Here is a 27,581-nt window from a genome sequence, read left to right as displayed (position 1 = left end):
CCATCTCTTTCTCTGAGACCAAAATCAAGCTCAGAAGGTGCCTGAGCTAAGGCAGCCTCAGACGAAGCCAGCAGGGTAGAGCTGAGAGGTTTTAATCGGAGTATCTAGCTGTAAAAGCAAAGGAAGAAGGCCAACCCCCCATCCCCAAATTACCTAGGGCTGACTTTGCAGCAGCAGAGGCAACTCGGGGATCGACGACAGAGGCCAGGAAGGCAACAGTGCTCATAACAGGGTTGCCTGACTGACTGAAGGGGATGGGCTGGTAGGCCAGAGGGCCTAGAGAGGCCTCTGAGTCCTCCAGGTATGGGTCTTCAATGGGAAGGCGAAGGAAATGCAAGATGCACTCATCCTGCGTGCGGCTTCCCACATGCTCAGACACTTTGTTCCAGTCGTCCTTGTACATTTCCAGAGCCTGGTGGTAGTGGTGGAGACAGAACTCCGCTTACTTAGCCACTTTTCTAGAAGGTCAACTCCCTCCATCCGACTAAGGGCAGTTGTTTTCAAAGCTCTTTATGTTCTGGTATTTCTGTACTCTGCTGGATCCAGGGGGTGGGGGTGGGGGGTCTCCAAGTAGCACAAAGAAAGGATATGGAATTACAGACAGGCCTAAATCCCTGACCTGGAGCTATTCCTGGGGCAGCTATGACAGGCACCAAGAAGGGGAGACTGAGGCAAGCTCATGTTCCACTCAGTGCCAAACTATGAGTGCTCCCAACTAAGTGCTCCCCACTGCCATGGCAGCTGGGTCCCAGCCCCTGCGTCCTTACAGCATTCCCCTTGCTTTCCCCAATTACCTCCAAGAGCAGCAATGTCTCCTGCTCTGTCCATTCCCGAGTGGCACTAGCTGCAGCTTTGCTCTGTGGGGAAGCAGAGTAAGTCAGCACAGAGGAGTCTAAGCTGTGTGAGAGAAAGCTATCAACCCCAGGTTGGCTGCACCCTGTACCTTGGAGGGGATGTTCTTCTTGGTGTACATGTCTGTGCGCAGCCCAAAGTTCTGCATGTCTGCTGGCTTCTCCTTGCCCTTATCAGGGAAGTTCAGCATCTGCTGGGAAGCAGAGCCCTGCTATTTGTGGAAGGAAAAAAAGGAGGTGAATGCAAGTGGTCACAGGGAGCCAGAGTCAGGAGAGAGAGAGAGAGAGAGAGAGAGAGAGAGAGAGAGAGAGAGAGAGAGAGAGAGAGAGACAGAGACAGAGACAGAGACAGAGAGAGACAGAGAGAGAGAGAGAGACAGACAGACAGACAGACAGACAGACAGACAGAGCCCTGGGCGGGACTTCCTCCCTTACTGCGGCAGCTCCTCTGCTCTCTTGCCTCTTCTTCCCGGGCAGGGGCCCCCCAGTGAAGGGGCAAATAACCAGCCCAGCTGGGTCTGCGCCCCACCTACCAGCTCTGGCTTGCCCTTAGCCGCCTCTGGCACCAGGTCATCCAGCTCTTTGCCCTTCCGCCCAGCCTTGGTATCAGCATCAACCTGGCGGCCCTGGGGGACAGAGCTTGGCGTCATGGAAGCTGGGTAGGAAATGGTCAGGCCAAGGCCTTGGAGGCCTGAATTCAGGCCAAATGCTGGATGGCCCATGAGCTCTGGGAACACTCATGCCACTGCTCCATGCTGCTCCATGATTAATTAGACATGGAGTTGGCATGAGAGACCTTTGTGGCCACATGTGTCTCTACAGACTTCTCCTAGGAGCTGGACAATGGATCCTAGTTCTGGATTAGTCGGCATCTTTGTGTAAGCCACATCTTATCATCTTAAACAATGTACGAGATGGAAATGGAGAAAATGAAGGTGATAATAAGTATGAGGAAAAGTGGAAACACAGGAAACGTGACGGAGTATAAAAATCCCATACAAGTTATCGTAAGCCATTTCTCTGTCGGCCCCTCTCCTACACTAGCCTGCCTGTTCCCAGAGGACAAGGAGCAACTTCTCTCCTTCAGCAACTGCTTACAGCAGGGCCGAGAGAGCACTGAGCACGTGTGCTGACGCCTGTGGCCCTCTCCACCTCATAGTAAAGATGTCCTACAACTCTGCTAAATCACTGCCCTAAAAACATAAAAAAAGAAAAACAAACAGGAAAAGAAAAGTCCAAAGGAGCCCATTCCATCCCATCCAGCCTTGTCCCCAGCACCCCTCGCCCTACCTGTGGGGGCTTTGGCTGAAGAGGAACAAGCCCTGATGGTGTGTCCGCCAAGACATGGAAGTGAGAGGTGGGTGGAGGCCCCATTGGGGTTGGTCGACTCTCAGCGTCTACCTGGTAGTTAATAAGACCCCACTGTTCCAGGAAGGCGTGGACCCTGTAAGAGAAAGGGAGGCTAGGTCAAATGGGAAAACCGAAAAGGAGGAACCCACCCCCATGGTCAACTCATCACCTGAGTAGCAGTGGTCCCCAAGTACACACTGCGGCCTGGAGTCTCCCCATGGCCCCACCTAGTAACCATGTCTTCCCAGATAGCTAGTAAAGCCCATCCAGCTGTCCTTCAGTGGAGGCCCAGCCTTCGCCCCGCTTTACAGCACGTTTCCACTCTCTACCTGTTCTCACTGGCTTTCCCTAACGGTGTTGCTCTTGCTGATTCCCTACCTTCTTTGAAAGTATCTGGAGCTCTGCCAAGACATACAGGCAGCCATCCTCTCAACTCTTTCTCCTCAGCAGCGAGACCCACCTCATAATAGCGCAGACATCACCCGCCAAGTTCCGCCGACAGGCAGTGGATGTTAGATACTCCTGGGGGTTCAGCCGGTAAGTGTCAATCATGAAGTTCCGATATGCCAGGTAGCTTAGAAGAGTAAGAAAGACAGGAGGAAGAAAATTAATGTTGGAGGCCCAAGGAGAGGAACAATAGTACAAGTGCTGATGACCCAACATATGCTAACTGTATAGCATCACATGCTTCTCACTGGGCGCTGAGGGTGGCCCGTGGTTAAGAGCACTTGCTGTTCCTGCAGAGGACCCACGAGTTCAGTTCTCAGCACCCTCATGGTGGCCCGTAACCATCCATGACTTCAGCTATGGGGAATCAGATGCTTTCTGAATTCCAGGGGCAGGCACCAGGCACACATGCTACATACACAAAAGTGCGAGCCAAACACTGAAGACACAAAATAAAATTTTTTTTTCTTTTCTTTTTTTCGTAGCTGGGGACCGAACCCAGGGCCTTGCGCTTGCTAGGCAAGCGCTCTACCACTGAGCTAAATCCCCAACCCCACAAAATAAAATTGTACTCAGGACTCTCACCCTCTGAAGTGCTGAGACTGCAGGATGTATCATCCTGCTCAGTACCCAGTTCTTTTGCGGGGCACGGCGGGAGGAGCCCTTGTTTCCCAACTCAGAAATCCAAGTCCTTACCAATGTAACAATCTGCCTGGTGCCAGAGAAGAAACTGAAACACTGCTGTTTTAATATGCGTATGGGTGTTTTGCCTGCACGTATGTCTGTGTACTGCAAGCATGCCTGGTACCCAAGGATGCAAAATGGGGTTGTTGCATCCCTGGAATTGGAGACAGTTGTGAGTCACCATTAAGTGCTGAGAATCAAACCTGGGTCCTCTGCAAAAGCAGCTAGTGTCCTTGACCACTGAGTCATCTCTCCAGCACTTAAGGGCTGCTTTTGTTTTGGTTCTTAAAATTGTGATTTATGATTTTTTTAACTTATCATTTTGAGATAGGTTCTTGTGTAGCACAGGCTGGACTTCAACTTGGTCTACAGCACAATTCCACATCCCAGAGGTTGGAGTTATTATATATACCACCATCCTGGCTTTTTTTGTTTTGTTTTGTTTGTTTTTTTTTCTTTTTTTCTTTTTTCTTTTTCTTTTTTTTCGGAGCTGGGAACCGAACCCAGAGCCTTGCGCTTGCTAGGCAAGCGCTCTACCACTGAGCTAAATCCCCAACCCCACCATCCTGGCTTTTAACTATTGTTGTAAAAGTTATTTATTTGAGTCGAGGTCTTACACAGCCCAAGTGGGCTGTAAATCTGCTGGACAGTCAAGGATAGTCCTGACCCTCCTGCTCTGCCCTCAAGTGCTAAGATCACAAACATGTAACACCTTTTTTAAAGTTAGTTTTTATATGTTTATATGTTTCATTAATTTATTTACATTTATTTATTCTGTGCATGTAGGCATTCACAATCTACAGCACACATGCAGAGGTAAAATGATAACTTTCAGGAATTGGTTCTCCTTCCAGCATGTGGGATCTAAGAACCAAACTCAGGAGGTCAGACTTAGAGTCCTTACTGCTAAGTTATCCTATGAACACTCTCCTTTCTCCCTCCCTCCCTCCCTCCCTCCCTCCCTCCCTCCCTCCCTCCCTCCCTCCCTCCCCCTCTCTCTCTCATACCATGACACGCATGTGGACTTGCCCACTCAGGATTGGCAGCCCCTTTCTTGCCTTTTTTGATTTTTTAAAAAAAATTAATCAATCGTGTGTGTGTGTGTGTGTGTGTGTGTGTGTGTGTGTGTGTGTGTTGTGTGTGCTCACTCCAAGGCAAGTGTGTGGAGGTCAGAAGACTATGGAAGTCTCTTCTCTCCTTCCATCATATGGGTTCCAGGGATCAAATGCAGTTCATCAGCCTCGGTGGCAAGCTCCCTTACTCACTGAGCTATCTCACAGACCCATTATTTCCTTTAAAAAAAACAAAAACAAAAACAAAAACAAAAAACGAAAGGGGGGCTGGAGAAATGGCTCAATGGTTAAGAGCACTGGCTGCTCTTCTAGGGGTCCTGAGTTCAATTCCCAGCAACCACATGGTGGCTCACAACCACTTGTTTTTTTGTTTTTTGTTTTTCTTTTTTTCTTTTTCTTTTCTTTTTTTCGGAGCTGGGGACCGAACCCAGGGCCTTGCGCTTGGCTCACAACCACTTGTAATGGGATCTGAGGCCCTCTTCTGGTGTCTGAAGACAGCTATAGTGTACTCACATATATAAAATAAATAAATCTTTAAAAAAAGAAAGAAAAGAGAAAAAATGTTTTATTTGGGGGCCTAGAGACACGGCTCAGTGGTAATGAGCACTTGTTCCTGCAGAGGAGCCTCGAACTCCAGTGGAGGGATAGGACATCCTCTTTTGACTTCCAAAGGCACCAGGTATACACATGTGCACAGACATACATGTAGGAACTCTAAAATATTTTTAAGTGTTAGTTATGTGTATGGGTGTGTGCACTTGCATGCAGATGCTCATTAAGGGAAACCTGGAGCTGAGGTATAAATAATCAAATGCTACTTAGGACAGGTGCTGGGAAATGAACTCGGGTCCTCCACAAGAACAGCACACACTCTTAACCATGGAGTATCTGTCTACACACAGCCGCCCTGGCTGCCCTGGGACTCACTATACAGACAGGCTGGCTTTGAACTGTCTGCCTCTGCCTCCCCAGTGCTGGGATTAAAGGCATGCACCTCATGCCTACTTTTTTGTTTGTTTTCTTGAGACAGTATTTTACTTTGTAGTTCAGGCTAATCTGGAACTTGCTTTATAACCCAGACTGGCTTACGACTTGTGATCTTGACTCAGCCTCCCCAGTGCTGGGATTACAGATGTAATTTATAGTTTAAAGTTAGAAAGATCTAGTTGGGGATTTAGCTCAGTGGTAGAGCACTTGCCTAGCAAGCGCAAGGCCCTGGGTTCGGTCCTCAGCTCCGGAAAAAACAAAACAAAACAAAAAAAAAAACAAAAAAACAAATAAAGTTAGAAAGATCTAAATTCAAATGCCAGTCTTATCATGATGATGTCATACTGTTTGAAATTTAGAAGTCCTTATGTGTCAAACAGGATGTCTTTTTTTTTTTTTTTTTTGGTTCTTTTTTTCGGAGCTGGGGACCGAACCCAGGGCCTTGCGCTTCCTAGGCAAGCGCTCTACCACTGAGCTAAATCCCCAACCCCCAAACAGGATGTCTTAGAGAAGTAGGTACCTGGCACTGTAGGAGCCTGAAAGAAGCCAGCACCTGTGTGAGACCCCACTCATAAGGCCAGCTCCAACAGATCCCACACCCTCTCCTGGCCTCTGTGGGCATGGCACTCACATGTACACACCCACAAACATACAGTAATTTTAAAAATAAGATGAATCTTAATATTTGAAAACTAATGAAATTATGAAGTCTAACATGTGAGAATTCGTCCACACTAAAGGACCCAGATTCTGGCTTTACTACTTAGTTGCTGTATGATCTAATTCAAGTGACTTAAGCCATCTGCTCCTCCTACCAGGATCCTATGCTGTAAACTAGAGATGACAATATTTATTAGCCTCAATTAGACTGATTGCCAGTGCACGGTGGAGACTCAGTGCTAGGGACGACAAGTTCTTTGGCAGTTACCATTCACTAGTCCTGACAGCATAGCACAGAGTCATGTTGCCTGGCAATGCCTTTTCCTTCCTGTCATAAACCTGGCTTGCCTCAGAGGAAGAGACCAACAGCAGGCTATGGAGAAAGAAACAAGCTGAGAAGAGATGGTCCGCAGAGGGAGGCTGAACAGCAGGTAGAGAAATCATGCCAGCTCCCACCTCAACTACCTTGTCATGACTCGCCCTACCACAGATTTCTACACACAACCCAAGCCAAGAAAACTGACAGAAACAGCTTTAAAGCAACTCCTTCTTGTTTGATATAGGATCTTACTCTGTAGCCCAAGCTGGCCTTGAACTCGCAATCCATCCTCAGCTTTCCAGGGCTAGAACTACAAGCTGGCATTTGCCAAGTATCTTCAAAGAGTCAGAGAGATGAATAAGAAGTCTGCTGAGGTTCATGGTGGGAGGGTACTAGAAGAGCGTGTGTGTCTGCCTGACACGTGGAGAATGCAGATATCAGAGTCCATCAACACCGACCTAAGCCCGAGCCCTGTAGTTTATCATTCATTTCCAAGCCCAGGCCTCACGGTATAGCCCTGGCTCACTGCCCTCCATGCTGATGAGACTCAGACTCAGAGCTCTGCCTGCCTCTGCCTCCAGCATGCAGAGGTACAAAGACAAGACACTGTGCACATTATCAGGCAAGTGTTCTACTGCAGAGCCACTGCCTTCCAGCCTTAACCCTGGACATACGAGCTACTCTCTCACAGTGGATGCTCCCATCTCATAATTCCCTCAGTTTCTTCTTCTTTTTCAGAAAGTCTAGCTAGGAAGCCCAGGGTGGCCTTGAACTTGAGTTCTTATAGCAGCTTCCCAAGGACTATGGTCATTTGCCACCAGGCGTGGTTTTATCTTGCTTTTGTTTGTTTGTTTTGCTTGTTTTGCTTTGGTTTGGGTTTTGGTGTTTCAAGACAGAATTTCTCTGTGCATCCCTGGGTCTCCTGGAACTCGCTCTGTAGTCCAGGCTGCCCTTGAACTCAAGAGCTCTGCCTGCCTCTGCCTCCTGAGTGCTGGGATTCAAGGTGTGCACCACCACCCCGACATACCTTGTTTGTCAACCTACTCATCGCTGACATTTTAACTAAAGTTGTCTCATACGCTAGGCTGTGTGAATTTCAGGTAACATAGCAAGTAGGGAGTGAAAGTCTCTGCATGCGTTAAAGGCTTGAAGCAATGGGAACAGTAGGGGGGACTTGTTCTGTACAGAAGAGATGTAATGCTCTGCTGCACCGTCCTCAGGCGTGCCTGTCTAATGGTCCACCATGTCCTCATGATGATGTAATGCTCTACCATGTCCTCGTGATGATGTAATGCTCTACCATGTCCTTGTGATGATGTAATGCTCTACCATGTCCTTGTGGTGATGTAATGGTCCACCATGTCCTCGTGATGATGTAATGCTCTACCATGTCCTCGTGATGATGTAATGCTCTACCATGTCCTCGTGGTGATGTAATGGTCCACCATGTCCTCGTGATGATGTAATGCTCTGCTGCACCATCCTCAGGTGTGCCTGTCTAATGATCTACCATGTCCTCTTGAGCCTAACAGAGAGCCTAGCGGAAGGCAGACTGCTGAGTCTGGAAGGTAAAGGCAGAAAGGACACCAAAAGAAAATCATAGGGGCTGGAGAGATGGCTCGGTGGTTAAGAGCACTGACTGCTCTTCCAGAGGTCCTGAGTTCAATTCCCAGCAACCACATGGTGGCTCACAACCATCTGTAATGAGATCTGATGCCCTCTTCTGGTGTGTCTGAAGACAGCTACAGTGTACTTATATATAATAAATGAATAAATCTTAAAAAAAAGATTAAGAAAAGAAAATCATAAACTGAAATCTTACATCTCTGGAGTCTTGGACTTGTTCTTGCCGTTGAAGAACTCAGGAAGAGCCCTCCGCTCAATGGCATGGACACTGCAGGATAAATCACAATGGTTCACAAGGCCCCAGGGGTGGGTAGTTAGCAGCTCTTGGCTGTGGGGCAACAGGAGAAACAGCCCACTGATCAGCAAGGGGAGGAGGAGGGTGCGTAGGGTAGCACCTGTTGTAGTCAAACCAGGCAGCATAGCTGGGGACGATGATGTGGTGTGTCTGCTCTGTCACGTTGTCCTCGTGCAGGTCCGCGCTCTTGGTCTGCTCCCCTTTGTTGCCGGTGCTGTTCTCGTCCTCATCCTAGAAGTATGGAGGCTGCTGGATACTCAGCATTCCCATCCCCTAGCAACCCTCAGCTCCTCCGGTAGCCAGGAACAGGATGCCACCGAAGCGGGGAGGGAGATGAGGATGGGCACCTAGGCCGGGGGTGGGGAGGCTGGGCAGAAGGAGAGGTGGAGCCCTGTAAACACATCACAGAGACACACAGAGACAGCCTGTCTAAACCAGCTGCACCTTGCCCGTGGTCTCCATGCTTTCGTCGTCCTGTTCATCTGGAAAGGGAAGAAGCCGAGTGTCAGGCAGGAAGGAGCACAGGGTCAGCAAAGGCAGAGGGCTGGGGGAAGGTAGGCTGAGCGCTCCATGCCTCAGGCACTGCCTGCTAAGGTCTCCCTCCCTGTCTCACCCAGGTCAGTCATGGTGCCGCCTTTGACTGGTGCTGACTCGGAGTCCTTTTTAGTGTTGACTGTCGGGAGAAAAAGCCACTGCATTAGACATGTTGGCCAAAATCAAGCTCTCACTTCTCAGCTGTTAATAGTTTCACATATCTTGCTTTCTCAAAAAAACTTTCAAACATGTTTTCTATTTTACTGCCTTATGCAACCAATGGCTTCCTTTAGCTTTCTCATCTGTGTGTGCAGTTCCATGACTCCCCAGCCTCAGCATCCTAAGGGCCATTCTTTTCTGGCTGCTCTGTCCCCTATCTGTTTCCCTGTACAGTCTTCTAATTGAAGGATGAGCTCATACCAGGTAAGTAGTCAGATACCAGCCCTTGGTTACTCCTGGCAACTGAACCCAGGCCTCACGCACATACGTCTAAGTGTCTACCAGAGTCACAGTCCCAGCACCAAGCCTTCTTTTGGGGCTTGGGGGTCTCATGTGTTCCAGGCCTCTTAACTTACGAAGAGCGGCCTGGCTCTCTGCACCTGCTCCTGAGAGCTGCTGAGCTTACAGGTGAGTACCCCACCAAGCCAGGCTCCCAGCACTTTCTTCTGGTCTTCCCTTCCTAAACTCTTTATTTTGGTTTTGCCTTTTTCAAACAGTCTCAAGCTAGAGAGAAGGTTGAGAGGTTAAAAGCACTGGCTGTTCTTCCAGAGGTCCTGAGTTCAATTCACAGCAACCATATGGTGGCTCACAACCATCTGTAAGTGTAGTTTCATGGAATCCAATGCTAACAAATCTTACAGGCAGATAAACATCATTTTACATGAAATACATCCATAACTAAAATTTATTTACTTTTTTTTTTTTTTTTTTTTTGGAGCTGGTGACCGAACCCAGGGCCTTGCGCTTGCTAGGCAAGTGCTCTACCACTGAGCTGAATGCCCACCCCCTTATTTACTTCTTTACTTAGTATCTTTTAAGAAGAAGAGACACAGACTGAAGCAGCCAGCCTGCCGAGGGCCGGGCCAGCAGTCAGACGGCAGGTGTGAGGCAGCACACTTGGCTTTCCTTCTTATTGTGAGTTATGCTACCGGCCTCAGGAGTCATTCTGAAGCCCAGGCAGATTCTGTACTATTTACATCCTCCTGCCTCAGTCATGCAATCACTGAGATTATAGCCTATACTATGACACCAGGCCTACTTAAATGAGTAGATCTTAATTAATAATATTGTTGTTTTGGGTTTTCTTGAGACAAAGTCTCACTATGTAGCAATCAACAGCTGTCTTGAAACTCACTATGTAGACCAGGCTGGCCTTACATTCACAGAGATTCACCTGCCTCTGCTTTCTGGGTACTGGGATTAAAGGTGTTTACCACCATTTCCAGTCAGATCTTAATTAATTAATTGTTGAATACAAGGTCTCTGTATGGAACCTGGCTGTCCTGGAACTTGTGATGTAGACCAGACTAGCCTCTAATAGCTTACAGAGTTCTTCCTGCCTCTGCCTTCTAAGTGCTGGGATTTAAAATCATGTGTCACCATGTCTAGCCTAAATATTTAAAGAAGATTTAAAACTGTCTGAAAGGCTGGGGGACAGAATGCAGGACTCTACACCTGCTAGGCAGTGTTCACTGTAAGCTGCACCCCTAGCCTAATTTTCAATGCTGTAAAGCAGAGGAGACTTTTCTCCCTTAATTTCATACACAATGCTCAGGAGAAAACAGCTTCCCAACCCCACTCACATACATCTCTTGATATGTGAGGCTGGCGGACAGGGGACAGACTACAAACCAGTACTGTAGTGCAGTCCCCTCAAGAGCACTCCTCATACTGGACAGACTCACAGTCAGCAAACAGTGCCTGCCGTCCAGAGGAGATTCTGAGCCTAAAAGAGGGGACCAGATCCAGGTCCTCTGGAGCTAGAGGGCTCTCTGGGGACAGCAAGCACTCTGATTGCTCAGCCACCTCTCCAGACTCCCAGCTCTGTTTAAAATGTCGTCTTAACATTTTTACAGTTTCATTTTCTTTTCCTTTTTTTTTCTTTCTTTTTTGATTCAGGGTTTCTCTGTGCAGTCCTGGTTGTTCTGGGATTTGCTATGTAGACAGGGTGGCCCTGAACTCAGATCTGCCTGCCTCTGCCCACCAAGTGCTGGGTTAAAAGGTGTGTGCTACCACCGTGGTAGATTTTTATTTTTTGATTTTTTTTGAGTTATTTCTCTGTGTGTGAGTGTTTGTCAGAATGTATGCTTGTACACCATCTGCATGCAGTGCCTGCAGAAGCCAAAAGAGGGTGCTGGGTGCAAGGGTCCTGGAATTAGGCGGTTGTGAACCACTGTGTGGAACTGGAAAGCAAACCTGAAAAAGCAGCCATTGCTCCTAACCACTGAGCCAGCAGTCTAGTCCCCACCCCACTCCCTTTTTTAATCATAATGTTTGCATTTTTTAAAGATTTATTTATTTATTTTATGTACATGACTACACTGTAGCTGTCCTCAGACTCACCAGAAGAGGCCATCAGATCCCATGATAGATGGTTGTGAGCCACCATGTGGTTGCTGGGAACTGAACTCAGGGCCTCTGGAAGAGCAATCAGTGCTCTTTTTTTTTTTTTTTTTTTTTTTCGGAGCTGGGGACCGAACCCAGGGCCTTGCGCTTGCTAGGCAAGTGCTCTACCAGCAATCAGTGCTCTTAACCATTGAGCCATCCCTCCAGCCCTTGCATATGTTTTAAAATGGTCCTAAAGTGAGGTTTTGGCAGTATAATTTACATAATTTGTCTTGAAATATATTTTATTGATGAGAAGTATAATCAAACACCTATCAGGGTGGAGATGTAGCTCAGTCAGTAAAGTATTTTTTGCAGAGGACTGAAGTTCTGATCAATCCTCAGAACCCATGTAAGAAGCCAGGCACAGTGGCCCAGACTGGCCCAAACTGGTAATCCCAATGCTGGGGAAGCAGGGAAGAAGAGACCCCTCAGGGCTCCTGGCCAGCCAGACTAGCCTAACCTTCAAGTCCCAGGTCTCAGAACACAAGGCAGAGGGTTGGCACGATGGCACAGTGCATACAAGTACTCGCTGCCAATCCCTGGAACCCACATAGTGGAAGGAGAAACCAACTCCCACAAGTTGTCCATGACCTCCACATGTACACTGTGGCGAGCACACACACACACACACACACACACACATACACACCAATATACAACTAAATGTTAAAAACACAAGGTAGAGGCTGGCCAACACATACAAATACGTACAAAAACAGATTTGGAGGTTGGGGTACAGCATTTGCTAGTACACAGGAGTTCCTAGGTTCAATTCTCAGCACAGAAAGACAAAGTTGGTGGACAACTGTAGGTCCATAGGAGACATGGATATAAAGCAAGAGTCCTTTGGGGGGCTGGGCACAGCAGGAATGGGAGAGGGTAGGGACTGGCCTGGGAGCTCGGCCTGGCTCATACCTGTTTTGGGGAGTGTCACCTCTTCCACATTTGGGACTGGAGAGGGCTCATCCATGTCTTTTGTCAGGTCTTCTTGCTCCTCCTCTCTGTGCCCTCGCTTTGACTTGGTGTAAGGTGTGGAGGGTCTGGGAAGGGAAAGAGTTATCCTTGGAAATTAGAGGCATTTATAAGAAGGAAAAAGAGAAAACAGTATATGCAGAGTAAAGGGGGTAGTGCAGAAGACTTTCTGTTGGGTGACTAAGCTTTCTTTCAGTTTACTGATAACCAGGACTAAAACCATCAAGCAGGTACATGAGGGTCCCCTCACCCTCCTCTCAGACAACCAGCCAGGGGCCAGTGACTTCAAAAACCATTGTCTTTCCTTGGACAGCATGTGTGGGCACAGGAGAGGTAGCATACCCTTTCTTAGCATTTTTCTTCTTAGCTTCTGGGGTTGGCGAAGGAGAGGGAGAGCGTTTCCTCTTCTTATAGTTCCCCCCCTTCTTGTCCCGTCTGTCTGCATCCGGGCTGTTTACCTGCACAACGGGGAGTGGGATGAACGACAGTTGGCCCTTCAGTTCCCAGTGAGGCATGTCTCAGGTGTAAGCTCAGGCTTCTGACAAGAAGGAGCTCACCTCATCTGTCAGCGTCTTGGCTGAGATCTTCTTTCTGCGGGAGACTGGGCTTTTGTCGTCACTAACTTCATAGTCTTCCTCATTCATCCACTCATTGAACGTGTCAGTGTCGAGGATCCACTTTGCATGGACCTGAAGCACAGGACAGACAGCCCACATCAGAGTTACTAGAAGCCACATTTCTGTCTAGAAACTCTTACACAGAGTTCCTGCTCCCCCAACACAGAGGTCTGGTCCTGGGTGTTCTAGCAGTGGAGGGTACCAGGAAAGCTCACCTTCCTAGGTTTCTCAGGAGTGGGAGCGTCCTCCACAGATGCTTCAATTTCACTGGCTGGGATCCACGTGTCATAGCTGCCAGAAGAGATTCAGCAGGAGGTGGGGACGGAGGTGAAATGCAGGAACAAAGCGCAGCCTTGCATGCCTCTCAGTGCAGACATGGGCCCTGGTCTTTCTCCTACTAGCAGCCTCCACCACTGACTCACATACCCAGCCTTGCCTTTCCATTTACAAAAAACATTCAACTGTTCATCTGTCCAATTAAATCAGGATTCTTTTTGCCACAAGGCAATGAGAGCATATCATAAAATATTTCAAGCTGGTAGATGTGGTGACTTATGTCTACAATCTCTACATTCAGGAGGTTGGGAAAATTGATGCAAGTTCAAGGCTAGCCTCAACTATAGAGAGAATTTAAGGCTGGCCTGGTCAGTGTAGTGGGAGCTTGTCTCATAATAAAAGTGTAAAAGAGGGGTAGAGGTGGCTCAGTGGTAGAGTGCTTGGCGAGCTCAGACAGGCTCTTGAACCCATGAAACTATCCAGGCTTGGTGACGTACGACTGTGACCCCAGCACTCTCAAGGCTGAAGCAGGGTCTTGTGTCCGACTGAAGCAGCCTCACAGACAGTGAGACCATCTTAAAAACCAAACTAGCAAACCACTCAACCAACAAATCAAATACAGGAGGACAAAAAGGCTTTCCAAAAAGTATGAAAACAATCTAGCATAGACTATGGGAAGCTGAAGCAGGATCCCTTAAGTCTAAGGTCAGAGTGTGTCACGCGGTGAGACCTGGGCATCGGGGTAAGCTATAACCAACCATGCATTCAAAAGTAATTACAACTACATTACACTTAACACTTATTTCCCTCCCTGAAAGCCATGCTATGTCTCACAAAGAGCTTATAGATCCTAGGTTCCTGTTTCTACCTTCTGGGGAGCTGGGGCTAGAGCTGAAGCTGGACCTGTAGGTGTGAACCTCCTTTTCTCACTTAAATTTGCCTATAAAGTAACTGTATTCTGTCACTTTAAAGGTTGCATAATAACCCAGGCTAATTGTATACATTTGTGGAAACATTTTCCTACTACTATACTGTTTTTTTTTTTTGTTTTGTTTTTTGCTTTTTTTTTTGTTCTTTTTTTCGGAGCTGGGGACCGAACCCAGGGCCTTGCGCTTCCTAGGCAAGCGCTCTACCACTGAGCTAAATCCCCAACCACTACTATACTGTTTTAACTTTTGTTTTAAGATACAACTTCACATAGCTTAGGCTGGCCCTAACACACACACACACACACACACACACACACACACACACACACCCCACACGAAAAAGAAGGCCAGGTGTGGAAGAGCAATCCTCTAATCTCAGCATTCAGGAGGAAGAACCTGGTGCATCTTTGTGAGTTTAAAGTCAGTTTGGTCTATAGACCAAGTCAGGCTAGCCACAGATCTACATGAGACCCTGTCTTAAGTATGTATGTATGTATGTGTGTATACATGCATGCATGTATGCATGCATTGCATGCATAATAAAGAGGAACATGAAACTGAACTGGAGAATGACCAGTCCGTGGGCATAAGGACCTGTATTCTGCTCCCAGAACCTACATAAAGTTGCTGGGCATGGGCTGAGATGTCTCAGCAGTTACGAGCGACTGCTGCTCTGGCAGAGCCTGGGGTCAGTTCCCAGCACCTACGTCATGACTCACAATTACCTGTAACGCTTGTTCAAGAGGATCTGTAGGCACCCTCTTCTGACCTCTGCAGACACCAGGCCCTTATGCGGTACTACATATACATACATGTGGGCACTCACACATAAACTAACAAAAAAAGCAACCAAGAAACAAACTAACAACGCTGGGCTCTGCTTGCAGCTCCAGGGCTTCAGGCGCCCCAATTCTCTATGGCCATCCAATCTAGCTTAATGGGTGAGTACCAGGCTAATGAGAGATGCTGTCCTAAACAAAGTGTACAGCATTCCTAAGGGGGGTGAGTTTGAGGTTATCCTCTTGTCTCTGCGAGAGCATGCATACACACACACACACACACACACACACACACACACACACACACACACACACACACAAAGCCAGTGGGGCGGCTCATCCCAGCACTCAGGAGGCTCAGGTACAAGGATGGCTGCAAGTTTGATGCCGGCACAATCTACATAGCAAGTTCTTTACTAGCCTGGATTACATGACAAAACTCTATATACAAGAAAAACCAAACAAGTAAACAACTGACTCGGACCTCCTTGCCTTGCCACACAGACCTGTGTCTGCGCCTGAGAACCTGGCCTCACCTGTCAGGATAGTAGCCCCAGTGGAGGAGAACTTGTTTATCCCTCTTCATGACTGGCCGTACCCATTCCTCTGAGGAGAGATAGAAGAGAGAGATACGCTGAAGGGAAAGCGACTAGACAGGGCTCTAACTCAGCACCCTCCTGATGCTCTGGAGACATAGTAACAGGAACTCTGGGCTGCAAGCTTGTAGCCACAGGTGTTATACAGGGGTGAGTAGTCTTAGGGGGTAACCCTCCTGTAAGTGACAGCCAAAGCCATCCCAGCAGAGGCCACCAAGACCCAAGTCTCACCTTCCTCTAAGTTCCCTGGGGCAGGATACACAACATGGGAGGCATTGCTCTTGTCCTCAGAAATGGTTCCCTAGGAGTACAGGGAAAAGCAGTAAACTTACTTACTTCTGAATTACTCTCCAGTTAAGAAAAACTATTAAACTGTAATAACCACAGATCGGCCTCTCAAATTGCACCTTTCCTGAAGTGGCATTAAGGTTAGTTTGTATTTTCCTGCAACACCACTTAAGTGGCAAAGAAACAGTATTAATGTTAGCTCGGGAGAACAGCTGACTGACGAGTGTCCTGTGGCTAACCCTCTGCACCGATACACTACATGCTGGAGATGTGTGTGTAGTGTACTGCCTGTGTGTGGATGCTCCTTCCTTTCTTACTCTCTACGGTTGCCTACTTCAGACACCTCTGACAGAGAACCAGGAGCCTGACATTTCAGCTGGGGGGAGGGGGAGCTGGTTAACGAGCCCTTAGGATCTACTGTCCCTACCTCCCTGGCACAGATATGTATGAGCCATACACCCACGTTTTCCATGTGTTCTGGGGGTTCAGACTCTGGTCTTCATGCTTGCACAACAAGCACTTACTTTACTCCCTGATCCATCCCACCTATGGGAGATTCAAAATGGGCTATGAGTACCTTTCCACACTATCTGATTATTTAAAAGGAGCTCCACAGAGCAGAGATTTTACTGAGGTTCTTTTAACAGTATCATTCAATCCTCAAGGCAGACCCCCAACACACTACATAACCAAGGGTGACGTTTTTTTCCCTCGGAGCTGAGGACCGAACCCAGGGCCTTACACTTGCTAGGCAAACACTCTCTACCACTGAGCTAAATCCCCAACCCCTCTGACTTGGAACTCTTGATCCTTCTGTTTCTACTTTCCAAGGTAGGGTAGACCACTACACCTGATCCAAAGTTGGATTTGTCTGAAATCAGGTATCACTACTTTAGTGGGAGATGCTCTCTATCCCTCAGGCCAAAGCAGGGTGAAGGAGCAGGAATAAACCCATTAAACCTGGGGAGAGCAAACAGGACAATGGATGCTCAAAGACCTAATCTTGCTCTAACCAGAAAGGCCACAGCACAGTAGAAACACCTTACTTCAAGCTGCTTCCTAACAGAAAACACCATCAGTCACTAAAACAGTGCTAACAGTGGTAACAATGTGTAAAACAGTCACCTACTCCAGAAACCTCTGAGTTACTCACCCTGCCTCCCACTCACCTGGTGTCTTTTAACAATGTCTTTTAATTTCCCTAGCAGTTTGGGCTCAATTTCTGGGCACAGGAAAATGTTAGGTCGAGACAGGCAATTGTTCTGTGAAGAGGAGAGTAGAGGAGATGAGGAAGAGCTATTTTGTATTCTTACTGAGGGGAGGGAACCAGGAATGGGCTTGAGTATTACCTGTACCAAGGACTTCTCAATGGTCATAAACATTTCCACGTTGCGGTCCATACGTGATGGATTCTGGAAATCGTACCGCCGCCTTGTAACGGGACAATAATCTAGTAAGTGATGGTTTATGTCTGGGGGAAAAGGTAAGGAAAGGCACAGGACCTTTGGTTTCTTCTGAGTTTATGCTTATGTGTAAATGTCTTCGCCTGCTTGTGTGTCTGTGCACCATGTGCATGCAGTGCCTGTGGAGGCCAGAAAAGGTCATGGGATTCTCTGGGAGCAGGGTCCCGGAAGGTTGTAAGCAGCCATGTGGCTGCTGGGAATGAGACTGAGTCCTTTGGAAGAGCAGACAGTGTTCTTAACCACTGGACCATCTGTCCAGCCCCAAAGGCAACTTCCCAACAGGGGAGATTAGGAGGCAATCTTTGTAACGAAATTCACACAAATCACAGGGAACCCAGGTGTTCTGGTCTCAAATACATGAGTTACTCTATGCTTAATCCAAAAGGACAAAGACTGAGGTGACAACCTAAGAATCCCCCTTTGGGAAGAATTCACCCCCGATTCACTCATGCTTGGAGATTATTTTGGCCATGACATCGGTTCTTCTGATCTATCCAAATAAGAGAGACATAGAATTTCTACACGTGCTCTTTCACTTCAGAAGGGGCCCAGGAAATAATGGAAAATTTTCTCCTAACTAAACAGAAAGGGCAGAGAGAGAAGGCATCTCACCATCCCTGGTCACTCTTGAATTTGTAGGCAGCTGCAAGAATATGGCACAGGGATCCTCCTGCTTTGAAATCTAGGAAACATTTGATCTACAAAATTGAGACAGGGAAGAAGTATGTGAAAGTTACATTGTATACACAGACACACAGACACACACACACCCACACCCACACACACACAAAGACTAAAGGCAAGTTTATGCAAATTTAAATCCCACTGCCTCCTTTCAAGGAATTACATTTACTTACCTATTTAGAGTCTCTCTGTGTATGTATATGTGTATATATGTATGAATGTATGTGTATGTATGCATGTATGTGTATGTATGCATGTATGTGTATTCTATGTATGTGTGTATGTATATGTATGTGCATGTGTGTTTATGTATATGTATGTTATATGTGTATATATGTTTATGTATATTATGTGTTCTATGCATGTGCATGTTATGTGTGTATGTATGTGTGTGCATGTATGCTATGTGTATGTTATGTGTGCATGTATGCTATGTATATGTATGTTATATGTGTATGCATGTATGTATGTATGAGTATATATGTATGTGTGGGTATGTGTATGTACAGTATGTGTGTATGTATATATGTATTTTATGTATATGTGGGTATATATGTATGCATGTGTTGGCATGTGTATGTATGTTTTGTGTGTGTGTTTGTGTGTGTGTGTGTGTGAACTAACGGACATCACAGGGTGTCAGTTCTCTCCTTCTACCATATAAGTAGTTCTAGGTACTTTATCCACTGGGCCACCCCTTTGTGATACTGAACATAGAATTCAGGGTCTCTCACAGGTTAAACAAGTGCTCTACTAGGAATATACCTCCAGTACCCCTTTTCTTAAAGTTGAAGACAGGGTGCTGCTACGTTTCCTAGACTGGCTTGAATTTGTGATCTTCCTGAACCAGGCTTCTAAGTAGTGGGTATGCCATGTGTGTGTCATCATATCTGACCTCAAAACCTCATATTTTTTTTTAACTTTTTAAGATTTATTTTACAAGTGTGAGTACTTTTCCTGCATGTGCATCTCATGAGGGGCCATGAAGGTCAGAGGCATTGGATCCCCTGGAACTGATTGTGGATGTTTGTGAGATGCCATGTGGGTGCTAGGAAGTGAACCCAGGGCCTCTGTAAGTGGTCTTAACCACTGGGCTATCTCTTCAGCCCCCAACTTCATACCCCTTTAAGCATGACCATGAGAGAGACACTGGAGGACTAAACCTGACATTCCCAGATTACTTGTTGCAGACTTTTTCTAAAACAACAGGAATGATCAACTGGGAGCTAAGTCAAGTTATAATGCTCTGATCATTGATGGAGACAGTTAAAAAAAAAAAAAAGAAAAGAAAAATCTCCCAAATTTTGAAATTTGAGAAAAACAGTGGGTTCCGTCTTGTTTTTGTTTTGTTTTGTAGCATAGTACTACACACACTGTCTTTGAATTGCTATATAGATCAGGCTGGCCTCCAACTTTTAATGCTCTGGCCTCAAAGTCCCTAATTCTGGATTACAGGCATGTAGGGAAAAAAAATTAAAGAACAAACAAACCCTCTTCCCAATTTGGGGGACCTGTCCCCTCCCTGGAACTCACCGGCAGTTTAGTAAGCGGTGCGTTGCTGACATGTTTGCCAAAAACCTCTTCCTGAAACTGGAGCAACTGCACCACCAGGCTAGACAGAGACTTGTTGGTTGGTGGTTCTGCTTGTATGTACTGGGGAAGGAGGGAAGGGAAGAGAAACAGATTCCTGATAAACTGTCTACCACCTCCTCGTCTTTCCCATGAGTTCTCCGGAGCACCTGGAACAGACAGAATTGTTCCTTTCCCCTCCACATGTCTATATAAAAAGGGCTTCGGGAGGGACTGGGTTCTATTGCCACCAGCCCAGATTGCAGGGACTGGGGACTGGCAGCAAAGGAAGCTTTACCCTCTTCCTTGGTTGTACCCTGACATTGGAGTGGCAGGACGCCGCTCTGTCAGTACCTCATCTCCAACCAACTGTAAAAAATTCGAAGGTTGATGGAGTTCAAGAGGAACAAAAATCCCTTTGAGGCTCTAAGTGAGGCAACAATGTATTTCTTGGGGGAACAGGATAAAAGACTAGGCTTCTGTCCACAATGGTGTGCTAAGAGAGCAAGAGGGTGAGGCGGGACAAGCTCACTTATCAAATAAGCCTGGGCATTTTGCTTCTACTGAAGCTCTAGCAAGGATCTCGGAGCACTCACCCAGCTTGATAATAAGTAGCAAGACAACAGCTATCTATCCTTACCCAGAAACACTTCCATACCGTGCCACCTGGAATCCTACCTTTCTGTTTTGTTCACTGAGCCAGCCAGGAAGTTACTTTCTCTTTACCTTTTGACCCTTATTTCCTCTACTCTAATCAGAGTCAGCACCTCTCCGTGGGAGGTGTAAAGAGATCAGAGAATGGAGAAGTAAGTGACAAAGAGTTTAAGCCCATGAAAGCCAAGGCAGGTCGCAGCTGTCAATGCCCTCGGGGCTTCACACTAAGACCCTAGGCTGATCTCCCTTTAAAAGGTCAAAGGCAGAAGACTGAGAACCAGAGCCTCAGGCTGAGGGTACACACAAGTCACAGCCCCAACAGCTGTTTGTCAAGAGTCTGACACCCACAGAGACCCCCTAATGGTTTCAGGGCCAAACGCAAACCGGGATTAGTGGGGCTTTCTGAAGCTGTCCGCTGTATTCTGACAAGCTGGCTGCAAAGCCGGGGTAGTAAGAGTTGGGGGCTGTAAAACAAAGCTAGAAAAAAGAACCATTAGCTGGGGGTAGTGAGGAAACAGGCCATATCGAAGGTTCAAAATAGAAAAAAAGCCCAGACGCCATGAAGACACAAGAATAAAAATTGGTTTAAATTTTTAAAAAAGGACAGGTAGGGCTTCTTGAACCCTTTTGTTCCCCATCTTTATTTCCAGTTACGGGGTGGGGGTGGGGACTAGCGATATGAAGCTTATCCTAGCCTCTGAACCTCAAATCCAAAGCGATGCCAGGCTGGCTCGCAGAGCGACTTCATTGTGAAAGGAGGGTTGGAGGGGCTGCTGCCCTGGACTCCCATGCCCTGTCCTCTGAGAGCTTTGCAGCCTTTTAGGAGGAGGCGAGGGTAACTCTGGGAGACAGGTGATTCCCCAGGTAGAGACGCTTTCAACGGCCTGCTCCGCGCCTGTCTACCCTCCTGCTCTGCCATCTGTCTCCGGACGTACACAAAGCACTGGGGAGGCCTGGGCCGCGCCGGTGTCTGGCTCGGCGGGGGGCTCCCGCGGGCCCCGCGGCTCGCACACCGGAGCGGAGAAGGCGCGCGGCGACACCGGTCAGCCAGGAGGGCGAGGGCTGCGGGGCCCGGGCCGCCGCCCCAAGCCGCGGGCTGCACCAGGGCAGAGAGCACGACGGGGGCGGGGTGGGGGAGGGGCGCGGGCGGGCAGGCGGCGCGGGGAGGCCTCGGGGAGGGGCGCGGCGGCCGCAGGGTGGGCCGGCCTGGGGAGCGGCGGCCCGGGGCCCTTTGTCCCGGCCGGCCCCCGCGCGGCGCTGCCCGCGTACCTTCTTGTAGTTCTTGCCGAGCCAGAGCCGCACGTTGTCGAACTGGGTCACGGTGTCCGCGGCCTCGTAGTACTTCACGTTGGGGCCGCCGTCCTTCTTCCGCACCGCCATCTTCTCAGGCTCGGGCCCCGCCGCCGCCCGCCCCGCTCAACTCAGCTCCCGCCTCCTCCTCCGCCCGCCTCCCGCCACCTCCCGCCGCCACGACCGCCGCCTCCCGCCGCCTGGGCCCCGACCAGCGGAGCGCCCCCTGCCGGCGGCCCGGCGCGGCGGCGGGCGGACCCGAGCTCGCTCGGCGGGCACCCGGGCAGCGGCGGCGGGAGGCGGGCGGACCCGAGCGCGCTCGGCGGGCACCCGGGCAGCGGCGGCGGGAGGCGGGCGGACCCGAACGCGCTCGGCGGGCACCCCCCGCAGCGGCGGCTGTCCCACAGCGGAGCCCTCCCCGACTGGGTGGCGCCGCGGGAGTGGGCTTACTGTTCCACCCCACGGGGAAGTCAGGAACCCCGCCCCGTAACCCCGAGGGACCCCCAGCACGCAGGTTCCTGTGGAACTCTTTCGCTCCAATAAGTTCCTTCCAACCATTCCTGTTTCAATACACGAGTATCCCTGACGCTCCGTGCCCCGGTGCACCCAGCACCCCTGATGCCACCCGGGAGTTAGGTGAGGGGTGTCCTCCCTCTTATCTTCGGTTCTCACCAATCGCCTCCGATTTAGGAGTCGGCTACCGAACCCGGATTCCCCGAGCCAGTCTCGAATGTTATGGTGCGAAAGTACGACGGAGGGAGCTGCTCCGGGTATGCACCTCCGTGCCGGGACCCTGCGCCGATCCACTCGCGCCCGCCGCAGTCGCCGTGCGGACCCTTTCTGTAAGCGCGCGGCCAACCATAGTTTTGGGAGTCACGGTGGCCGAGTGGTTAAGGCGTTGGACTCGAAATCCAATGGGGTTTCCCCGCACAGGTTCGAATCCTGTTCGTGACGGTAGCTCTTCATTTTTTCCTCCCCCTCAACCACTGGTTGAGTGGTTGAATTCGGAAGTAAAAAGGCTGCACCAATTCCTTGGGTTAGATTGGGGTAACATACAAACCGAATTGGGCACCGCTGTACTCGCTGCTAGAATGCCAGGCACTTTTAGAATTCTATAACATTTCGTGGGATAATAAAGAGTTGTTTTGTTTGGGAAATCTGGGTGCTGTGCATCTATAGTCAGACCTAGAATTTCTAAACAGGGCATCTTTGGAGAATGTGACCAAAAGTGAAACCTTGATGTCTAGTGACTGGAGACCCGAGAAGCAAGTGTTCTCTCATTTGGGTTTTTCTTTTTGAATGTTACACAGGACCTCATGTATCCAGGCTGCCCTTGAACTTGCAGCTAAGAATGACTTTGAATTTCTCACCTTCCTGCCTCTGCCTTTCAAGTACTAGAGTTACTGGTACCAGGTTCCGTGCTGCTCAGGACTGATGCTAGGGGTTCGAGCATATGCTAGGCAAGCATTCTGTTGAGCTACATGCCCTAACCCTCATCTGCATTTTCCTGAGATTAACCTCGGGTATCACAGGCCTAGGAGGAGGCCTAGTTGAGGATTTGATAGGTACCAGATGCTGGTTAAAATCTTTTTTTTTTTTCTTTTCCTTTTCAAGGAGCGTAGCAGAGTTGTAGAGACAGGCCCCAGAACAGATGGAAACGACCCGTCTGAATTTCCTCTTCTCTACTGTAGCACCGTCTGTCCCCAGAGCTGGTTAAAATCTTAACCAGGCTAGGAAGCTTCATTCTCAGGCTCACTTTCCTGAGCGTCCCCGCTTCCCTCTGTGTAGCCACCACAGTCCACGCCTTTGCACCTTACGCTAGTCCTCACCCTTCTGCGACTGTTTTCAGTGAGCCTCACGCACCGAGTCTGCTTGCTTGTCTGCTTTTAGAGACAGTTTCACTGTAGCCCAGGGTGGCCTGCACAGTCCATGGCAGTCCTTCTGCTTCTGTCCCCTAAGTGCTGAGATTACGTGGATGAGCCACCACACCCACTTTGCAAGGAATCTCTTCTCCCATAAAAAATAAATTCTACTTATTCTGCCTTCTACATATGTTTTTTTAAAAGATTTATTTATTTCATGTGTATGAGTACACTGTAGCTGTCTTCAGACTCACCAGAAGAGGGCATCAGACCCCATTACAGATGGTTGTGAGACACCATGTGGTTGCTGGGAACCGAACTCAGGAAGAGGTCCTGAGCAGTCAGTGCTCTTAACCGCTGAGCCATCTCTCCAGTCCCCCTACATATGTTTTAAGTCATACCCTGTGCTACGTGATTTAAAATGGATGAGTATATAGTGGACCCACCACTTGTCAGAGACAGTCTTTATTTGGAAAACTGTAGTAGGCTGGGTCAGGTGGTACCTGTCTTTAATCCCAGCACTCAGGAGAGAGAGGTGGGTGGGTCTCTGAGAACGCAAGGCCAGCCTCTTTACTCACAGTGCTTCCAGACGGCCAGGGCTACAAAGTGAGACCCAGTCTGCCTGTGAGGACTACAGGAATTTGTATATGTTTGGATGTACTGAGGCAGCCGTACAACCACACACCCTAAGCCCTTCAGTGGCTATGTGTGTAGACGGCCTGAGTCCTCTCTTAGCCGGTTTTTATAACATTCCACCTCTTGGTTATCTGACCTTGCCTGAGATGTTCCATGGTTGACACGCTCTCTCTCCATGTTGGAGTCTCCTCTGGCTGGATGTGATGTCCCACATTTACAACCCCTGCACGTGGGAAACCGAGGCAGGAGGATTGCTGTGTAACTCAGTTGCTGGAGTACTAGTGCATATGAAGCCTTAGGTTCAATCCCTAGAACTGGGATTCTGATGGGTGCCCATCTGTAATCCCAGCACTCGAGAGATGGAAGCTGGAAGGTCAGAAATTCAAAGTCTTTCTGCTGCCATGTAGCAAGTTTTAGGCCATCATGTGCTACATGAAACTCTGTCTTAAAAAAAAAAAGAATTCTGGTCACCTGTTGCCCATCTCATCCACCCTAACCTTACAGGAAGTCACTGTTTACACAGACAAGCCACTCGAATCTTTTACCTTGCCATGGGAGTGCACAGGTGAGGTTGTGTGTGTGTTGGTGTGGGTTTTGTTTGTTTGTTTTTGTTGTTGTTTTGTTTGGTTTGTCATCTTTCCAACAAAGCTTTAAACACAATTGTGATCAAAGATTTGACAGTAACTAACGGCAGAACCAAGAGTTGACCAGCAGAGGGCAGTCAACAACTATGTTATGAAGGAAAGAAGCGCACCCTTTCATCCCCGTCCCCAACACACACACACACACACACACACACACACACACACACACACACACACACAATAGGGTGGAGGGGGGAGAGAGAGAAAACAAAATGGAGGTTGCAAGCTTGAGTTCCTGAAGATCATCCATCCGTTCTCTCTTAGATGCTCATTCAGAATGTTTACTTCGCATCCAGTAGATACTTGCATGCTGGCACGTCATTGGGATCCCAAGAAGGACAAGGCTGAGGCAGGAGGATCAGGAATTAGGGGTCAACTTGGCCTACATTCAAAGCCAGTCTGGGCTGTAATGAGACCCTGTTTCAAAATCAATTTTAAAAGAATTAATATATCCACTACCACCACCACCACCACCACCACCACCACCACCACCACCACCACCTCCTCCTCCATCGTTATTTTGTCTCTCTAGGCTTCCTCTCAGTCCTTCCTTTCCCACTCTGTGTTCCACATCAGCAGAGGGCATCTGCTCCTGTGTCCTCTGTGTCGCATGAACTGTTGTCCCCGTTCCTGTTCCACTCAGACTTTTTGGTTCTGGTATTTGGCCTTGCTCCTCCTCCCTGATCCTGCTCATTCCTCTGTAATCTATTACTTTGTCTTGGTTAGGGTTACTATTGCCGTGATGAAACACCATGATCAAAAGCAAATTGGGGAGGAAAAGGTTTATTCTGCTTACACTTCCACATTGAGGTCCATGGAAGGAAGTCAAGAACTCACGCAGGGCAGGAACCTGGAGGCAGGAGCTGATGCAGAGGCCATGGAGGGATGCTGCTTACTGGCTTGCTCAGCCTGCTTTCTTACAGAACACTGGCTTGCTCACCGGCCCAGATATGGCCCAACCCAAAATTGACTGAGCCCTTCCCATCCATCACTAATTAAGAAAATGCCCCACGAGGTTACCTACAGCCTGACCTCATGGAGGCATTGTTTTAAATTACAGTTTCCTCCTCTCAGATGACTCTAGCCTGTGTTGAGCTGACATAAAATTAGTCGGCACAACCTTGAAATTTTCCTATTCCATAGAGTCAGCATTTCATGAATTCAGGACAAAGACACACACACACACACACACACACACACACACACACACACACACACACACACCTTCACTCGACAATCCCTAGTCACTTTTATTGTTTTAGACAGGGTTTTTGTTTCTTTGTTTTCTGAGACAGAATTTCTCTGTGTAGCTCTGGCTGCCCTAGAACTTATTCTGTAGATAAGGCTAGACAGACAGATTGGAACTTATTAGGTATTGCAGGCTGGTATAGAAATGGCTATGCAACCCAGGCTAGTCAAACCCGTCTTTCCTTGGCCTCTTCAGTGTTTGAATTATAGGCAAGCTCCAGCATTCTTGGATATTTTGTACTTTCTTCCTTTTTTTTTTTTTTTTTTTTTTTTTTGGTTCTTTTTTTCGGAGCTGGGGACCGAACCCAGGGCCTTGCGCTTCCTAGGTAAGCGCTCTACCACTGAGCTAAATCCCCAGCCCCTATTTTGTACTTTCACGACAGGGCTTCTCTATGTACCCCTGGCTGTCTATCCTGTAACCTTGGCTGTCCTAGTGAAAGACCACCGGGGTGGGGAAGACCCCCACTCAAATCTCGAGACAACGCAACCCCCAAGAACTCACGAGAAACCGATCTTGATGTAATAAACAAGAGGTGTATTTGAGGAACCAGAGCTCTGGGAACGACACGTATCTCACACAGGAGACAGAGGAGTCGACCCCAAGCCCAATTAGGGGAAGGGATTTATAGGGAAAATTACATAGGTAGTTGGCAACAGTCTCACAAAGCAATTTCATTGGTTTGTAACTTGGGCTCAGTTCAACTCTAGGCCACCCTCCTTCTGGGGCAAGCTGACCCTAATTCTCATTTTTCTCAGGACTGTTGAGTCAGGCCTTATCGAGGCCAGATGGTTTGTGGTGGCTATAGCCAGGCTACATCCCCAAAATATGTTATGTTATTCTTTGCTGTGAGGTGCACTTGTCCTCTCAGCAGGGTCAGTGGGGGATAGTTTAAAATCTTTATTCTTTCACTAGAATTTACACTGCAGGCCATGCTGGCCCCTGTCTCCTGAGTACTGGCATTAAAGGTGAGCACTACCATACCCCAGCCTGTTTTGATCTAGCAGGTCATTCTATAGAGTCCAGGCTGGTCTAGAACTTGCTGAGTAGTCAAAGATGGGCTCCAGCTCCTGTCCCATCTTGATGCTGGGGTACTGAACCTGGGACACTGGCATGTAAGTCCACTGACCTCAAGTTTTGGCCTGGACCTGAGTTCTCAGTCTTCTTGCTTCAGCCTTCTCGTACTTGGGAGCACAGAGGAGTAACACTGCCATATTCTTGAGCAGCTTCAGGGATAGACCTCACTGGGGCATTCAGGAATGAAGACGTGACATCTCCTATGGATAGAAACATGGATGCAGGAGAGTTAGAATCTGGTGGTCAGGGCTCTCTGGGGGGAAACTACACCACCCCAAAGGAAGCTGTGTGTTTACTTAGTTGAACGGAGAGACAAGAAGAGAAGGAGGTTATTACAGACACCAGGAGGCAGGGTTTGTTGATCTCAGTAGAAGCCATGAATATGAGGGATGAGGGAGAGAGCCAGCATGGCCATTTTCTGCACACACCATTAACTCCTGCACATGGGTCATAGGCCATCCTGAGCTTCCTGCCCATTTTCCATGGGTCTGAGGTTATGGTACTTGACATGGTTGTACCCAGGTCATGGCACATGTACAAAGGACTTCCTGTGCTCCCCAGGCATT

General features: G+C 48.4%; 2 protein-coding genes and 2 non-coding genes across 20 annotated transcripts in view; 1 reads left to right on the top strand and 3 right to left on the bottom strand.

The window, feature by feature from the left end:
* Positions 1-21,932, bottom strand: part of Smarcc2 (SWI/SNF related, matrix associated, actin dependent regulator of chromatin, subfamily c, member 2) — a 28,405-nt gene extending 6,473 nt beyond the window's left edge. The window contains exons 1-21 of one of the 12 annotated variants that reach the window (XM_006240805.5): positions 21,530-21,932; positions 19,571-19,690; positions 17,966-18,051; positions 17,240-17,321; positions 17,060-17,152; positions 15,834-15,903; positions 15,543-15,612; positions 13,238-13,313; positions 12,963-13,094; positions 12,748-12,863; positions 12,349-12,473; positions 8,906-8,965; positions 8,737-8,774; positions 8,393-8,523; positions 8,194-8,265; positions 2,662-2,775; positions 2,142-2,295; positions 1,385-1,477; positions 944-1,060; positions 795-857; positions 154-412 (exon numbers count right to left, since the gene is read on the bottom strand). In XM_006240805.5, the coding sequence (XP_006240867.1) occupies positions 154-412; positions 795-857; positions 944-1,060; positions 1,385-1,477; positions 2,142-2,295; positions 2,662-2,775; positions 8,194-8,265; positions 8,393-8,523; positions 8,737-8,774; positions 8,906-8,965; positions 12,349-12,473; positions 12,748-12,863; positions 12,963-13,094; positions 13,238-13,313; positions 15,543-15,612; positions 15,834-15,903; positions 17,060-17,152; positions 17,240-17,321; positions 17,966-18,051; positions 19,571-19,690; positions 21,530-21,640 (2,182 nt within the window). In that variant the 5' untranslated portion in view covers positions 21,641-21,932. Of the gene's footprint in view, positions 1-153; positions 413-794; positions 858-943; positions 1,064-1,384; positions 1,478-2,141; positions 2,296-2,661; positions 2,776-8,193; positions 8,266-8,392; positions 8,524-8,736; positions 8,775-8,905; positions 8,966-12,348; positions 12,474-12,747; positions 12,864-12,962; positions 13,095-13,237; positions 13,314-15,542; positions 15,613-15,833; positions 15,904-17,059; positions 17,153-17,239; positions 17,322-17,965; positions 18,052-19,570; positions 19,777-21,529 lie in introns of all 12 variants that reach the window. The other 11 variants (XM_006240806.5, XM_063264254.1, XM_063264255.1 and 8 more) reach the window with 11 other exon arrangements.
* Positions 21,933-22,422: 490 nt separating this feature from the next.
* On the top strand, positions 22,423-22,504 carry Trnas-cga1 (transfer RNA serine (anticodon CGA) 1). The gene has a single exon. It is a non-coding gene; the product is annotated as a tRNA-Ser (tRNA).
* A 660-nt stretch (positions 22,505-23,164) lies between these two features.
* Positions 23,165-23,292, bottom strand: LOC120093962 (small nucleolar RNA SNORA55). The gene has a single exon (XR_005487671.1). It is a non-coding gene; the product is annotated as a small nucleolar RNA SNORA55 (small nucleolar RNA).
* A 3,162-nt stretch (positions 23,293-26,454) lies between these two features.
* Rnf41 (ring finger protein 41) overlaps positions 26,455-27,581 on the bottom strand; it is a 39,050-nt gene continuing 37,923 nt past the window's right edge. For all 6 annotated transcript variants that reach the window (XM_063263706.1, XM_063263705.1, XM_039079373.2 and 3 more), the window contains one exon: positions 26,455-27,215. The gene's annotated coding sequence lies outside the window, so the exon portion shown is untranslated. The remainder of the gene's footprint in view (positions 27,216-27,581) is intronic.

This window comes from Rattus norvegicus, chromosome 7, assembly GCF_036323735.1.
Source record: "Rattus norvegicus strain BN/NHsdMcwi chromosome 7, GRCr8, whole genome shotgun sequence".
In the NCBI taxonomy this organism is placed as follows: Eukaryota; Metazoa; Chordata; class Mammalia; order Rodentia; family Muridae; genus Rattus; species Rattus norvegicus.
This window is presented reverse-complemented; position numbering and strand designations above follow the sequence as displayed.